This window comes from Equus caballus, chromosome X (assembly GCF_041296265.1).
Source record: "Equus caballus isolate H_3958 breed thoroughbred chromosome X, TB-T2T, whole genome shotgun sequence".
In the NCBI taxonomy this organism is placed as follows: Eukaryota; Metazoa; Chordata; class Mammalia; order Perissodactyla; family Equidae; genus Equus; species Equus caballus.
Genome location: NC_091715.1, coordinates 83,481,290 through 83,497,690, shown reverse-complemented (window position 1 = coordinate 83,497,690; position 16,401 = coordinate 83,481,290). Strand labels below are relative to the sequence as shown.

The 16,401-nt window shown below is 34.8% G+C and overlaps 1 protein-coding gene across 1 annotated transcript; it reads left to right on the top strand.

The window, feature by feature from the left end:
• The first annotated feature begins 1,250 nt into the window (after window positions 1-1,250).
• On the top strand, window positions 1,251-6,608 carry CPXCR1 (CPX chromosome region candidate 1). Its single transcript, XM_070256799.1, has 3 exons — window positions 1,251-1,384; window positions 2,885-2,990; window positions 5,048-6,608. The coding sequence occupies exon 3, from the start codon at window positions 5,127-5,129 to the stop codon at window positions 6,105-6,107; it is 981 nt and encodes a 326-aa protein (XP_070112900.1). The 5' UTR covers window positions 1,251-1,384; window positions 2,885-2,990; window positions 5,048-5,126; the 3' UTR covers window positions 6,108-6,608.
• Window positions 6,609-16,401: the final 9,793 nt, after the last annotated feature.

Genomic DNA, 16,401 nt, shown 5'->3' with positions numbered 1-16,401 from the left:
TCCTGATTCTTGGGTGTTCAGACTCAGCCAGGGACTTATACTATCAACTCTTCTAGTTCTCGGGCTTTGGGGCTGGACTGGACCTACACCACAGGCTTTCCTGGGCTTCTAGCTTGCAGATGGCAGCTAAGATAGCAGGACTTAGCCTCCATAAACACATAAGCCAATCTCTTGTAATAAATCTCTTTTTATATATCTGTATTTGTATCTATATCTACCTATCTAGATATAGTTATGTTTATCTGGTGAAATATAAGTATGTGTATCTATCTATCTATATAGATAGATAGATAGATAGATAGATCTGGTTCTGTTTCTCTGGAGAATCCTGATACACTTGATTTTTATTTTTGCACTCTACTAGTCCTTTGTCATGAACAAGTGGTTTGATTTTGGTGCCACAATCTGACTTCCTGTCTCTACCCAGGCCCTATATTGACCCTGTGGCTTTAAGATTTCTCATCATTCACCTTCTATAGTGCCCAAGGGTAGGCTTTACCCTAGATGAGTGAAACTCAACTCTCATATCCCCTCTGAGCCTCATGGCCTTAGATGTATCAGGAAAATTTTCAACTTGACCCAACCCAACAGCAGACAGGAATTAGAAGTGATCTAGAGATATGATCAAAGTAAAAGTACATCGATAATAGTCAAAAAGGTAGTCAAAGAATATAAGGATCCCTACTGTTTGATGATTGGAAGCTAATAAAGGAAAATCAGTTAGGCAGTGAAAATAAAATATTCATCTAAACTAACAAAAAGGAAGACCAGGCAAATGATGTAAAGACAATTAAAAGTTTGGAAACCAACTTAATAAAATGGAATAATCAGCCATATATTATCTCAAGGTAAGATTGCCAGATTTAGTAGACAAAAATATAGGATGCCCAGTAAAATTTGAGTTTCAGAGAAACAATGCCCAAAGTCCCAAAACAAGCAAGTACCAAAACAAATTTGACTATAGTTGGTACAGACTTATACTAAAAAAGTATTCATTTTTTATCAGAAATTCAAACTTTACTGAGTGTCCTGTACTTTATCTGGCAATCCTATCTGCATGCTGCTTCAATTTTGAGAACCGCATATAGTGAAGATTTTATCTGCAATGAGTCAAAAATTATGAAGTTCTGGGTATTCCCAGCGTTTACTCCCCTTGCTGTGTAAAAATGATTCAAGATTTGCCATTGCGGTTATTCCCTCCTCCTCCCCTATGCAGAGGGTTCTGTTGGGTTGCTAGGTTGCCAAGTTCTGTGGACATTGTGATGCAGAATCAAAAGAGCTATAAATGGAGAGGTAGAGGGCAGAAAGAAAGGAGGAGGGCAGGTTTGGCCTAGTGAAGCACGTCTTTTGGAGGGATTTATCCTACTGAGAGTGGAGGTAAATGGTAAGTTAAAAATGAAAAGGAAAATATACGGGATCTTAATAGGTACGTTTTAGTCTATAGATCCACTTTATAGAGTTTAAAATTATTTTGAAATTAACTTTGGTTGCTTGATTTATGATCCTTTGATAGAGATGCGACTCTGAGACTTGTCCTTTGGGTCAGGCCTTCAATATGTTCACATGTGATTCTGTGCATATACCTCAAATGGAGAAAAGCACCCCATCTTATTTATCGCTAAAATTTTTTTGCATGATAAATGCATTTTAAAAGTAAAATTAACAAATTTGGAGGAAACAAGAGAAGTTAAGTTCCCTCCAATGAAGACATTGGGGCACATGAGGGGTTTCCTGACACTCATAAGTGCTTGGGGCTCAGAAGACACATGTTAAATGAGGACTTTTCATCCAAGATAATGTGAAAGTGTATCTTGGAGAGTTTGTCACAAGAGAAAGATGAGACATTCAATTCCCGTACAGAAATTTTGACTGAGCTGATAAATCCTTAATGCAATTTAGGGTAAAATTTTTAAATTTTTGGTAGAAGTAACAAACATACATATAAGTATGTATACAACTTCAACAGGCCTTGCATGTAAAAATCTGTCAGAAGGGAGAATATTTAAAAACACCAACTCTGGTATTTAGTTACACTTTTCGTTTTATATCACTCTTTATAAAGATATAACTGTAATATTGTACTTCCTCAAGGGCCCAATGATCAACTCAAAATGTGTCTTATTTTAAACGTTATATTTTTAAAAGCTATCAGGCGCATTTACATTTATCTTTGTGAAATACAATTTTGGTTTCCTGTCTAATAAACAGGGAAATGTTGCTTTCAGTAAAATATATATCCAGTATCATATTATATATATAATTAAATATAGATTATATATAATGAATAAATGCCCTAATTGAGTAAATAAAATCAAATATAAAGAATAGAGAACAGGAAAAAAAAGATTAGAAGACAGTATTACTGTATTACATAAACATGTACATATTTGGCTGAGTAATTAGAAAATGATCAAGTAAGGAAGAAGACATATGATTCTTGGCTATTTCCAAACACAAATTCAGGCATTAAAAGATAAAGATGAAGATGTTGAATAGAATAACCCGTATGCTTCTTGAGCAATTTCAATGAGGACTTATTTTTTAAATGAACAATAATGACCCTAAGTACATAGATTTCTGGTGTAGCTTCTCTGCAGAGCACAAAAAGCCTTCAAATATCATTTATGCCCTGTAGACCGACCCATCTTAATATATTTTAATAGCAAAAATAAGTGTGATAGATAGAGGCATATGCATTGGATATTTCTTCTATGAAATGCCGGGGAAGAATGTGTAAGGGAACAATGAATCTCATAGCCTGGGATGTGGAAGTGGAAGCCTTTACCAAAGGGCAAAGCAGAATAAGTATTTTACTTAAAGGTAAAAGGCGCAGGAGCTGATGAGTCTCTATCTGTTTTATGAAAATATCTTGATTTGTTTTCAGGGTGCATCTGACAAGATCTAGATGACCAATAGGAACTAAAGTTCCCACCAAACTACTGGATCTCAGCCTTACTAAAAAGCAATCAGTCACACTATCCTCAAACTTAGTGAGTCCAATTTTGTTATTTTAGACATCTGATAAAATGTAGACTGTTCATTGTCTTCCCTTGATTATAACTCTGTAGCTGCTGAGATATCCTGGTAGAGCCTCTCTAATTGACAGTCTGGAACAGATCAAACTCACTTAAGCTCAGCAAGGACCCACTCCTTGAAATTTGGGGAGAGTATGAAGACATTGAAGAAGAGAATATGAAAAAGTAGACTAGAGGATAAAGAAATAAGTCTTCAGGAATACCTACATTTAAATGTTAGGAAGAGTAAAAAAAAAAAATAAAAAGCAAGTAAAACAAAGACAAGTTAGATAAAGATAAAGGAAGCAGAAGAGTAACAAACAATCTCATGGTAGCAGAAGTCAAAGAATACAGTGCTTAAAAGTAGGGGGAGACAAAGAGTGTAAAATTCCACGACTACTAGAACAACACTAGAGTGGAACGTATAGAATGAAATCTCAATGTGATCACTGTGCTCAGTAAAAAATTTAAAGTCTGTTTGAGAGAAAAATAGTTACACTTGAATTAACATCAAATTTTGGAAAAAAATACTTAAAGATAAAATTTTAAGTTAAATATGAGTATGAAATAACAAAAAGACCAGCAGTATTAGAACAAAAAACTCATGCTGAGTGAATAGAGAAAAGAAAGTTGCACAGGGCAGTGGGGTCAGATTATGGACGGGCTCTGAAGACTGAAGTATGAGATAAAGGCCTATGCTACTTTATGTCTTTAAATTCACCTGACATATACATAAATTCTGTCTAGATTAGCTCATAAAAGCCAGACATAAAAAATGGAAGCCCTGTTTGTTAATTTTGCAACTTCCTTGAGATTTCTTTCAGTCCACTTGCATTTGCCTTTCCCCACCATCGCCTTCAGTAAGAAACTTCCCTATCCATCTTTCTACTTAGGAGAAATCTTCCAACTCAGATTGTCCCAGTTCCCCTTATAGAAAGGAATAGCAGCTATATGGTTCAGAGAATCAGTATCCACTGAAGGTGTTTGAGCAGGTATGTGACATGAGGAAAGGCGCAGGAAAGAGGAGAAGAGTGAGCCAAGACTTTGGAATGAGGAAATCAGCTGCTATCAGCAGTAAAGCAAGCATGATGTGATTATCAGCTTGATTAGTGCTGAGGCAATGAAAATGAAAAGGAAATGGTGAATTTGAAAGATATTTTAATAAATGACTCAGAATGTAGTCTTTTTTCTTTTTGAGGAAGATTAGCCCTGAGCTAACATCTGCTGCCAATCCTCCTCTTTTTGCTGAGGAAGACTGGCCCTGAGCTAACATCTGTGCCCATCTTCCTCTACTTTATATGTGGGATGCTTGCCACAGCATGGCTTGCCAAGTGGTATGTAGGTCCACACCCAGGATCCGAACCAGCGAACCCCAGGTCACAGAAGTAGAACATGTGAACTTAACTGCTGTGCCACTGAGCTGGCCCCAGAGTTTGGACTTTACTGTTCAACTTCCCTCTCTTACCTGCTCTGCCTTCCCCTCCCTCATAACTCATAATTGCTGCTCTTTGCATAGATATTGCTTAGAAAGAACAGATGAAAGAATAAAACAAAGGAAAAATTCCAAGGAAAGAATAGCTTGTTCTTCATACGAATTCAACCTTTTCATTTTCACGTAGGTCTTAATTCTCTCTTAAACATATATACTTATAAAAGACTGCCTTCTACTTTATGGTCTCATTTTAAAATCCCAGGTCAGTAATTCAGATCTATCTTGTTAAATAAAAATTCTATTTAATCCACCATCCAAAAGGGAATAATTGGGCTTTCTATTGGGAACTATATGTACTGTAGTGTGAAGAGTACATTTCTATATTAGCCAGAAGAAAGTTTATATTACTGCAAGTTTGTACAAGTTGCAGAACCAAGTAATGAGAATATCTATTTAATAGGAGTCATATTTGCCCTCAGGTTTGATTTTTCTTATTTTATTTTGTGGGTATGGGACTCTGATATTAAAGGTTCAAAAAATATATATTTATTTAAAGGTGTGAGAAAGCTCTGGAATAACACATCCACATGCTTTTTGCCAGGACTAAGGAATGACTTCTTATGAAGTGGAGTATTCCTCAATTTAATAGATCTTCGTCTTTCTCATAAATAGAACCCAGAATGACTTCTCTTACTAAAGAAAGAAGTGATCCAGCTGACAATGCTCTCAGAAATCCAGAAAATGAGGCACCAAATGACTGTAGTACCAATATTCAGCCTTTATTTGCTGATTCTAATATAATTTCTCAGATGGAAAGCAACCCAGTGAACAGGGAGCTAGACACACCAACCTCCCAGGAGCTTGATGTTCCTCAAGTAGCAGAAAACAATGAGCTTGAAATAGAGAAGACTCAAAAAGATCCTCAAAAAGAAGACTTAGGGAAGGAAGAGTGCCTTCTCCTTCAGATCCCCATTCCTAGAAAATGGATCTTTCTCATCTCAGGATTAGAAAGAATTATCTATCTGAATATCCCACTAGTAAAAATTGATAAAAACAATCCCTTAACTAATAGAGCAAGATTCTACCCAGGAAAAGTGGAGATGAAAACAAGTAATTTCTGTCATAGCATCATAAATTACAAAATTCCTCTCCAACTCTCAATTTCATGGAGAAATCCATTCATCAACAATCACGAGATGAGAAGAATGATTCACCGTCTGCTGTGTGGGAGGCATTTCTCTCAGCCTGCAAGTCTTCAAAATACCGTATGGGTAAAGCAAAAATATACAGCGTTTCTTCCTCGTCAGAATGTCCTCACCCACGTGGAGAAGGCCATAATATTGAGAAGACCTTTGAAGATGTACTACTACCATACCGTCATTGAGAGACTTACAGCAGGGAAATTTTACAAGTCAACTGATACTAAAGGGAAGGATGAATTCCACATTTTTGCAAGGCCTGTGTTCTGTGTCCCATCAACCCAAATCCAAGGCACATTTAATGGAAAAGATTTTGAGGATCATTTGAGATCTCACTATAATAGGAAGTTTGTGGTCATAAGCAACAATAAGTGTTGGAAATACCTATGTCCTATCTGTGGGCGTAGTTTCAACAATTTGGATGAATTTAGACAGCATTTTTGTAGCTTTCCTTGGAATTAAGTTCAATTGAGGTGAATATATTTTAAAATTTAACTTCTAAAAATTCATATTTTGACTACCAAATTGAGACGAAATTGTATGGACATAAATTTTAAATTTTTAGATAGAGTTGCAGAAAGCAGCACAAAATAATAGGATATCTTGGGAAGAAACACCTTTGAGAAAAGAGGACAATTCATAAGAAAACGTCTTTTTATACTGTACTAGTACAAACGGATCATCAAAATATCAGGTCCTTGATCTGTATTGGGTCAGCGACTGAACTAAGAAAATGTTTGCACTTTCTCAACATCCATTCTGCAGATAAGAATATTGTTAATATTATCAGATTCCAAGTTCACAGGATCCTGACAGTGATAGCAAACATATATGAGAGGGCTAGATAAAGTTCCACCAGATGTTTCTAAAGACTCTGCTAAATTTAATATCTGAAAAGTTCTCCATAAATTCAATAAAAATCATTTTAAAGGCATTGAAAGTTGCATTGTATCATATAATAAGGTAATATAGCTGGAATTTACTGGGAGGCTTGTTGCATATTATACCTTATTGAATAAGTATGTATAAAATAACATATAGAATTTATTTAATCCATAGATATACTGCACTACATAAATCCTTCAACTCTCATGATGCAGAGGATAATCATGCTATATCTGAGACAGGTAAAAATTCCTGTGCCTGGAATTTACTGGGAGGCTTGTTGCATATTATACCTTATTGAATAAGTATGTATAAAATAACATATAGAATTTATTTAATCCATAGATATACTGCACTACATAAATCCTTCAACTCTCATGATGCAGAGGATAATCATGCTATATCTGAGACAGGTAAAAATTCCTGTGCCTAGAAAAACAGTGCAAGTATTATAAATATGCTACATTCAGATAATAATTTTGATGATTCCAAATAAAAACTCATAAAAAGAAAATATTGTGGTAGAAATGGAATAGTTTGAGATAGAAAGGAACAAATAATAAACTGGTAGCATACAACCGTAATCATTTTTCACTTGGATAGATGAAGCTATCCAAGAGGAAGTGAAGCTTCATCACTATTGCCTACCATCACCACCCAAATTTTCCATTCCCCCATGTATATATGCACATTGCCCACTCATATTTAAGGAATTTCCTGTCTTGCTACTTGCAGCTAAAACTTTGTACCTCTTCTTTCCTTTGATCTGTGTAGTCGTAAAACTTAAAGGTAGACTCCATAGCTACACTTCTAAGTCAACTCATATTTATTGGTCACCCATTATGTGTGAAGCACTATGGTAAGATCATTAGATGTGTTAATTAATCTTCACAATAATCTTACATGTATGCATTTTTATGGTAAAATTAAATGTATAGAAACAGTTTCCAGGTAAGTGAATGACTTTCGCAGGTCACACGTTTAGCAAGTGCATATTGTTGTTATCATATAATAAGGTAATATAGCTGGAATTTACTGGGAGGCTTGTTGCATATTATACCTTATTGAATAAGTATGTATAAAATAACATATAGAATTTATTTAATCCATAGATATACTGCACTACATAAATCCTTCAACTCTCATGATGCAGAGGATAATCATGCTATATCTGAGACAGGTCAAATTTGTTGATCTGGTGGTAAATTTGCTGCTTCCAGATAAATTATTCAGTGTCAACAGTGAACAAGGTGAACAATTAAACGGATTAAGACAATACAGGCAACTACATCAAATGTTTCTCCATTTTTAAAAATACATGCTATTTGAATTTTTATCTCATTAAAGCAAATGAGATATGACACGTAGTTATACAAAACTGCAAGCCATCAGGTAGATGTCAATAAAAATAAAATACAAAAAATCTTTTGTTTGTCATTTTTCCTAACTGAAGATAAAATGAAAATAGCAATTGGATTTAAAAAGTAGTATTTATCACTGTCGTAGTACCATCCGTAGAATCCACATTTTAGCTGACACACCTCCAAAAAATTTGAAAATATTATTCAAATGCAGAAAAAACTAGTTGAACTGAATATTACTCACATTTTTGTCATAAATACAAAGGTATCTCTTGAGTTAAAATTTTAGAAATGATAAGTAAGAATGAGTTAGGACAGAATAGTGAAATCAGAAGATTCTAAAATAAAGAATCCTAGATATATCCTTTGCTAGCAGCCCACTTGAAAGATGTTCTCAACTTCTGTGGAGACGGAAAGCAAGTTTATACCTAGAAAAAAGTGAATGAGAAATGCAGTTCAATGTTTAAAAAGATTGTTATCTGTCTTTAAAAATTTGCAAACTAACTCAACACCTCACAGGTGTACTTATTTTTTCCCAAAGATAGAGGAACAAGCATGTATTTTATTCCTTTTATGATTGCATTAGTAATTTTCAGAATTTCTTCACAGAACATTATATTTTAAAATATAGGTATAGGATATTGCCTTTACTTCATATACACACAGTAACTAACTTCTATAATAATAGTTTACGTTAGCATCATCAAGACCAGCAAATTATATACTCAACACAGGGTAGAATACATTTTTAGAATAAGTAAGCTTATAGAACTCTGAAAATGGCAGCCTTTTATATTTTTATGTTCTGAAATTTTGACTAGTTAGAATTGAAGACTATATTCTTATATTTTATTTCAAAAATGTATCTTATAATGAACTTTTCTGTTTGCCTCATATTATTTATCTGTCATCAGTGTATTGAATATCTCTTGGTAAGTTATGTTTTTAGACATATTTAATTAAAACAATTCCAGGGTTTTGAAAGAATGAAACTGCATCAAACATATGGTAATAGTTTTATTCTAATTTATGCAAGATACTTTAAAAGTTAAATTGAAAGCATGAAAAAATATTCTAGGAAATCTAAAATCACAACAAAAGTGTACTCGCAAATAATAATTGATTTTATTCACAATTCCATTGGTACATTTAGTGTCTAATACTATTCGTTTTCCATAGGAACAATCTGAGATGACTCACTTTAATCAATAGAAATAAAGGAGCTGAGAATACAGGTGTCTCTGAGTCTGATTTTGGATTTGTTTTTGCATCAGAGTTAGGATATGAAAGCTCCCAAACTGTGGATTTATATAGTAAGACTACAGAGTCATTCATATTAAAGAAAATAGCTTTCAATTCTAAGCAGACTATTATTATTCAATTTTCATGTATGAAATGTATCATATATTAAAACACAATGTAGTCAGCAATTTGCTCAATTGTCAATTTGAAATTATTTAATTAAATCATGTTGAAATCAGCTTACAAATTTTATTATAAAGTTTGACTATTATGATGCTAACAACTGATATTAAACAATTTCACAATACATTCATTTTTCAAAAGGAAATCTTGGGTAACAAACATTTATAATTTATTCCATCTAGTAATCAGCTAAGAAAAATAGAGTCCTTATTGTATAATAAAGTAATGATTAGAATTATCTATAGATTTGATGAAGGATCATTTACTGTTCTTGTTATTGCTATATTCTTAGTATTCTTATTATCTGGGTTGAGGAAAAGGAAGGGGGCCATTAGCCTAACTATGGTTTAAATGTGTAATTCTCAAACTTTTCTGACTTACTGTAGTTTACACTAGCTGATGGGTGGTTTGTTTAGATAAAATTTGCCCTGTTTCTACATATTGTGAAGAGGCACTGGCAGCTGTTGTTCATAACTTTTCACAGGTGTTTGTACAGCAAACAACCTTGGAAGCTATAGATAGTATCTCCCTCTAGAGCAGAGGGTAGATTAGATTTCTTTCCTAACCAGGATATTAAACATAATATCACCCCCAAGGGCAAATGTTGGGCAAGTTTGCAAGCAGCCCTCTTATAAGATTGGGAGTTTTCTAAACTCTACGTTCCTCACTAATGACACAAACCCACTATGTGCACAATATTTACCTGTGCCACTTTGCATCACCCCTGCATGACTTGGAAGGCAAGGGGCAACGATGCAAATATAAAGCTCAGGCTGCCTGCTTTGCCATGAGTAATAAAATTCTTTGTCTCTAACCCCAGAATCTCATGTCCTATGTTAGAATCTATGAAACTATGGCAGTCCAACTTCAAGATTTTACCCTGGGAAAATCTCAAACTGTGCACAGTTCTTGATATTTGAAAGAAAGCTGCGTGAATAAAATCGTTTTTAACTAAATTTTGTTATTTTTAACCGGGTGACACCTTCTATTCCTTCAATAGACTCCAGGCACAACATCGTTGAGAGTGTAAGGGGGTTAACTGGGATGAAATATTTGTATGAATGTGTAAGTACACACAGGTTAATGAAGGAAGCATTGGGGTAATTGAGGAGTGAATCATTCTGTTCTTTACCAAACAACTACTTCTATGAATGGAAGAAGTTACATGTCTGTTACTGCTTCTGAATCTGTATTTATAGAATATAAATATGACTTAACTCTCACTAAATAAAATATTAGAAAACTTTCTCTTTATCTGGATATTCTCATGAATATACAGACTCCTTCTTGGTAACATTTAGAAGGACCTGGCAATCAGAGTAAGGACAACAACAACAAAAACAGAGCAAGGAAGAGATTTGCATTATTTAACTGAGAAATACTAGATTACTTATTTATGAATAGAGTAGGGAAAATCAGAGGCTCAAAGATAATGCTAAAGTTTCAAGAAATATGTTAATATTTTTGGTGTTGCATGGTATTTTAATCTTTACTAAGCATTAAGCAATATATCCTTTTAGAGAGTTATTTGTGATGTTTTAGTGTAACCAATATTCATTTTTCAATAAAGTTGTTATAATTAAAATATCATCGCATAAAAAATGTGTAGTGCATGAAATGTATGTAAATATAAAAGTATAGTTGTACTGCTAACAACATTTTTAAATGATTTCCCTTAAAAGAGGATTATGTCACCATACTGTATGGAGTAACAACAACAAATACATACTCTTAATATACTCTCTCTCTCTCACTTCATATATATATAATTATATCTATATTAATAATATAGATTTGCTTTGTTTTAGTCTCTGTGAGAGCTGATGACATCTAAGGAAGTGTAAAGAAAATTTCCAACCTAAGTCTGGAAGAGGAAAGAAAAATTTTGACATGGTTTTGCATGTGGATGCTATGGTATATCTCTTGGTATGCCACTCAGATATCCCTCTTGAGGACTGAGACATTCATTCTCCAAACATCACGGATTGTAGACTGCTGCCGCTCACAGTGGAGTCCCTTCCTAGTAATTGCCCCCAATCAGGGGAGCTGCCTCTCTCAAGGTTAGATCCTCTTTCTAGTACCAGTCCACATCCAATTACTGGCCAATGAGAAGATATAACATCTTTGCCCCTTTGCCTCATTTCAGGATATCACTGAAGTGCATCCCAGCTCCAGAGATCCCCTGAAATTGTCTAGTCTTTTAGCTGCTTCACATTTGAACTCTGTCTTTAAATAATACTGCTTCCTTCATTTTCTAACAGGTGTTGTTGTCAGTGGCATGCCACTCTACCCCACAAACACAAAAAAATTTCCTGAACATAAATCTCTATCTCAGAGTCTTTTTTCTGGTGAACCTGATCTAAGACAGTTTGGAACAAAGAAAGGAGGCAAGAAAATTAACAGAGACAAAAAGAGATAATATGACCTGATGTCAAAATCATTAACTTGAATGTGATTCAGAGGCATAGACAGGTGTTTTAATAAGATTAAACCATCTGGGAAATCTGCGATGCATGAAGCAGAAGAGGGAAATGGATAATCACTAACTTTAAAAGTCATAGCTACAAGGTAAAATCTTTTTTTTAAAGACTCTAACAGACTGTTCTAGATGTTATTAAAAGCTATGATAGACTGAGCACTTTGTTCTCGCTTGTATGTTTGGGAGTAGTTTTGTACACTTAGAACACATTTAGAAAATTATAGATCACATATTTGGATAATCATAAACAACAGCACAGGTTTTCCAAGTGTACTACATTAGAACAAATTGAATATTAAGAAATATATATCAGATTAGGTTTCTCCACTAGGAAGATGAAACAACAAAAAATTCTCCCTCACATAATCACCCTCCCACAAATCTCCATTCTCTATATTTTTCATCCATATCAGTTTTAAAATTTCCAGTAAAGAAATCTGGCAATTCAATTTCACAAGAAATAGCACTCATTTATTTTCTTCACACCTGTATTTCTTTCTTATTTGTGTTGTATCTCTTCTTTCCTGAAAAGACAATACAAGTAAAGGAGAACCCTGAAAATCCTTCAACTTTGTTGAGGAGAGGGCAGCTAAAAATTAAGAATTCAATTTCCTAATCATATCCATTCAATCTTCATGTGTTTAATTATCAAACATAAAATCTATAAGGGAAACTAATCAACTTTGCTGAGTTCCTGCTATGTGCATAACTCTGTGTTAGGCACAATAAGAAAAGTATTTTCCAAACTTCAGTTAATGTTATTAACCACCTAAGATATTTGCCATATCCAAATTATACGTGTGTTATTTTACACAATAGTTTTATTTAAATTGAATAATTTTTTGCTTAATTAATTTACAATAGACATGAATGGGTAATAAAAAAGAGACAGATATGAAATTTGGATAGGGCAATGTCCTCTGAAGTAAAAGCTGTACTCAAAGTTGGAGAGTACTGACTGGCAACTTCAAGGATAGCAAGATAATTAGGTCTTGATCTGCTGATTCAAGTTTCAGGGGTAGCCATGGGCAGGAAAGGATAAAAACGTTAAAGCTTAGCTGGACCCATAATAAATATTCTGCAAACTATATGGGAAAAATGGAACTCCAGTCTGAAGAAAAATTTTGGCCAAGGAAATATGCAGAAATAGAAAGTAGGAGATTGGGTATCTGCAACTGATAGATTTTTATAAGACTATTATAGAGGGAGATTGCAATGACGATGAGGCCAAAACTAAAAAAAATGCTAGGGATGTGTAAAATGGGAGGACCTAAGGAAGAGATGTATGAGTTGGGGTTGAAAGATGGAGAGCCTGTAACAGGTATGACTTTTTGGACTAAGGTAAAAGCCACCTTAGGAAAGAGTTTGAGCTGAAGGAGGAATGTAACATGAAGATTGAGGCCTAGAATGAAGTATGAAGAGGGTTGAAAGAAGAAAGGTTAAAGGAATATAACAATTTGAGAACAAAGGGATATATTGGACTTTTAAAAATGGCACTCAGGAATTGGTTATAGTTTAAGGAGGTAGATTGAAGATGGAGGATCTAAAAGTTGGAGGATGAGAAAGGGACTTAGAGGGGCTACTGAGAATTGGGGTGGGGGATACGAAAATGAGTGACAGACAGAAAAGTGGAGAAACAATTTCAGGAACAGCAGACAGTAGGGAAGAAACAATTTCAGATGGTCAATCCCCTCCTTATCAGTCTTAATAGATTGTCTTACTAAAAATGAACAGTGAATATAACAGTCCTGGTCAGGATTCAATAAATAGAGCTCACATGTTAGTGCACCACTGAAGTAATTTGGTTTTCTAACAGAGGTATTTGTACCACCTATAGGGCATCAACATCTATGGACCAATAATGTATAAGTGGTAGTCTGTCATTCAATGAGTTTACAAGGTAGTTAGGAAGATAAAACTTGCGTATATGAAATAGAGAACATTTAAGTGCTAAAATATGTTTCAAGAGTAATTCCAAAAAAATGAAAAATACAAATGAGCAAAGTATGAAATACAACTTTATAATAAGTAAGATAGGGATGAACTTTAAAATATGGACACGATACAGATATGAGGAGACTGGCAGAATGTTCAAATAATGTGAGGAGTTTAGTAAGTAAAAACATGAACAAAATTGATATATCCCCACATGTCAATCCTTTTGAGAAAACTAGCTCATATTAGATGGCAAGTAGGCAGTAAATATCTTTCTAGTATACAATATCTATGATTCTTTCTTGTAGTACTAATATTCTATAAAAATAACTTTAGCTAGATGGCATAGACATACTTGTGGAGAGCCCTAGAAGTCACACATAAATCGTAGGACCTGATAGTTGGACAAAAGTAGCACTTGTAGAGTGTCATGTGATACGGCAGTAGCAATGTCATTAGATGTTGCTGTCTGCAGTATGAACTGTAGAATAGAAGAGAATAGAGGATAAAAGATAAAGACTAACTAATAGAGTATTGTAGTCATGCAGGTATGAGGGCGAGTGGTGGCAGCAAGAACAGAAAAGGACAGATAATCCAATAAACATGGCCAAAAACAAAATGGTAGGCATTGGTGAGTGGTATTGAAAAATCCTGGCATAAAAAGTAGTGAGAGTCAAATACTATACCTATATTTCTTCCTTTTGGGACCATAAGAAAAGTGGTCCACTAGACTAAAATAAAATGAATGGAAATTGGTGCCAGTTTGTTGAGATGAGGAATCAGTTCTGGATATATTGGCTGAGGTCACAATTAATCATTAAACTGAAGATGATCTGGCTGCAGTTAAAAATAAGTGTCATATGTCAAGTAAATACGCATTTATACATATATATTTGGAAATTCTCTATGCAGAGGTGGGAATGAAACCATGAAAATGGATGAATTATTGAAGTAATGGATTAGAGAGAGAAAACATAATTTGGAGGATTAAGTTTTGCAAAAAGTATTCTTAAAAAATGTGAAGGAAAATAAAAACCAGAAAAAATGACAAAGTGGAGCAAGCAGAATGGTAAAAGTGGAACCAAGGAAATCCGTGTCCTAGAAGCAGGTCTAGCAGCAATGAACTCCCTCAGCTTTTGTTTGTCTGGGAAAGATTTCCTTTCTCTGTCATATCTGAAGTGTAATTTTGCTGGGTAAAGTATTCTTGGCTGAAGGTTTTTATCTTTTAATATTTTTAATATATCATTCCATTCTCTGCTAGCCTATAGAGTTACTGTTTGAGAAATCTACTGATAGTCTAATAGGTGTTCCTTTGTGGGTTATTTTCTTCTCTCTGGCCACTCTTAATATTCTTTCTTTGTCATTTACTTCTGACAGTTTTAATATAATGTTCCTTGGAGAAGGTCTTTTTTTTTGCAGAGATAATTAGGTGTTCTTTAGCTTTATATATTTCTATATCCAGGTCCTTCCCCAGCTTTGGAAAGCTCTCAGCTATTATTTCTTTCAATAAGCTCTCTGCTCTTTTCTCTCTTTCTTCTCCTTCTGGGATAGCCATTATCCTTATATTACTTTTCCTAATTGAATTTTATATTTCTCAGATAATTTCTTCATTTTTTAAAAATCTTAGTTTTCTCTTCTCTTCCACCTGAATAATTTCTAGATTTCCATCTTCAAACTTGCTAGTTCTCTCTTCCATATGGTCTGCTTTATTTCCAATGCTTTCAACTTTATTCTGCATCTCATTTATTGTTTTCTCTAGCTCAAGAACTTCTTTTTGCTTTTTTTCTTTTTTAGAATTTTAATCTCTTTGGTTAAGTACTCCTTATGTTCATTAGTTTTATTCCTGAGCTCACTGAACTGTCTTTCTGAGTTTTCTTGTAATTCACTCAGTTTCTTCATGACAGCTATTTTGAATTTTCTATCAGTTATATCTCAATCTTCTGTGATGTCAAGTTTGGTTTCTAGAAAGTTGTCATTTTCTTTCTGTGTACTGTGTTACATAGTTCTTCATGGTACTTGATGAGTTGTTCTTCTACTGGCACATTTGTGCTAGCAAACACCTGTCTTGTTTTGGTAAGGCTTTGTTTACTTGATCCTGAGCTCCTTCTGGCTGTACTTGAGAGACTGTACTTTCCACCCTCCACTGACTCTTCCAGAGGCATTGTCAGTACCTTTGTGCTGTTTGTGCCTCTGAAGTTACTGGTACCTTGCTTTTTATGATATTTCTGCAGTCATGGGGTTTACCTCTGAGGTCACTGGGCTATGAGCAACTCTGCTGCTTCCAGTGTCACCTGGGTCACGTGTTCCCCCACTGAAGTTGGGGGAGGTGTAGTGCAGGGCTCAAGCTAGATTCCTGGGTACATCTGCAATGTCTTAGTTTATTGGGTCTACAGGCACAGCTGCTATGGGTGGGGAAGCCAAAGTTGCCAGCACCTCTGCTGGGCATGATTGAGGTCAAGGGCTCCACTGTCACTGTTACCTGGTTCCCCACAGGCTCTCCACAGCCTGTGCACTGATACTGCATTTGCTTCCTGTGCTGTTGCTCCCAGGTTCTGGGGGTGCTGGCAATGCTGCTGCCAGGGGCACTGGGTTCACAGATGTAGCTGTGACTTCCAGATGCCTAGGGTCATGGGTGACACCACCACAACCATTGGAGGAGGTTTATCTGGGT

Bases quoted from the DNA above. Each gene is read 5' to 3' on its own strand.
- CPXCR1 (XM_070256799.1), top strand. From the start codon at position 5,127: ATGACTTCTCTTACTAAAGAAAGAAGTGATCCAGCTGACAATGCTCTC.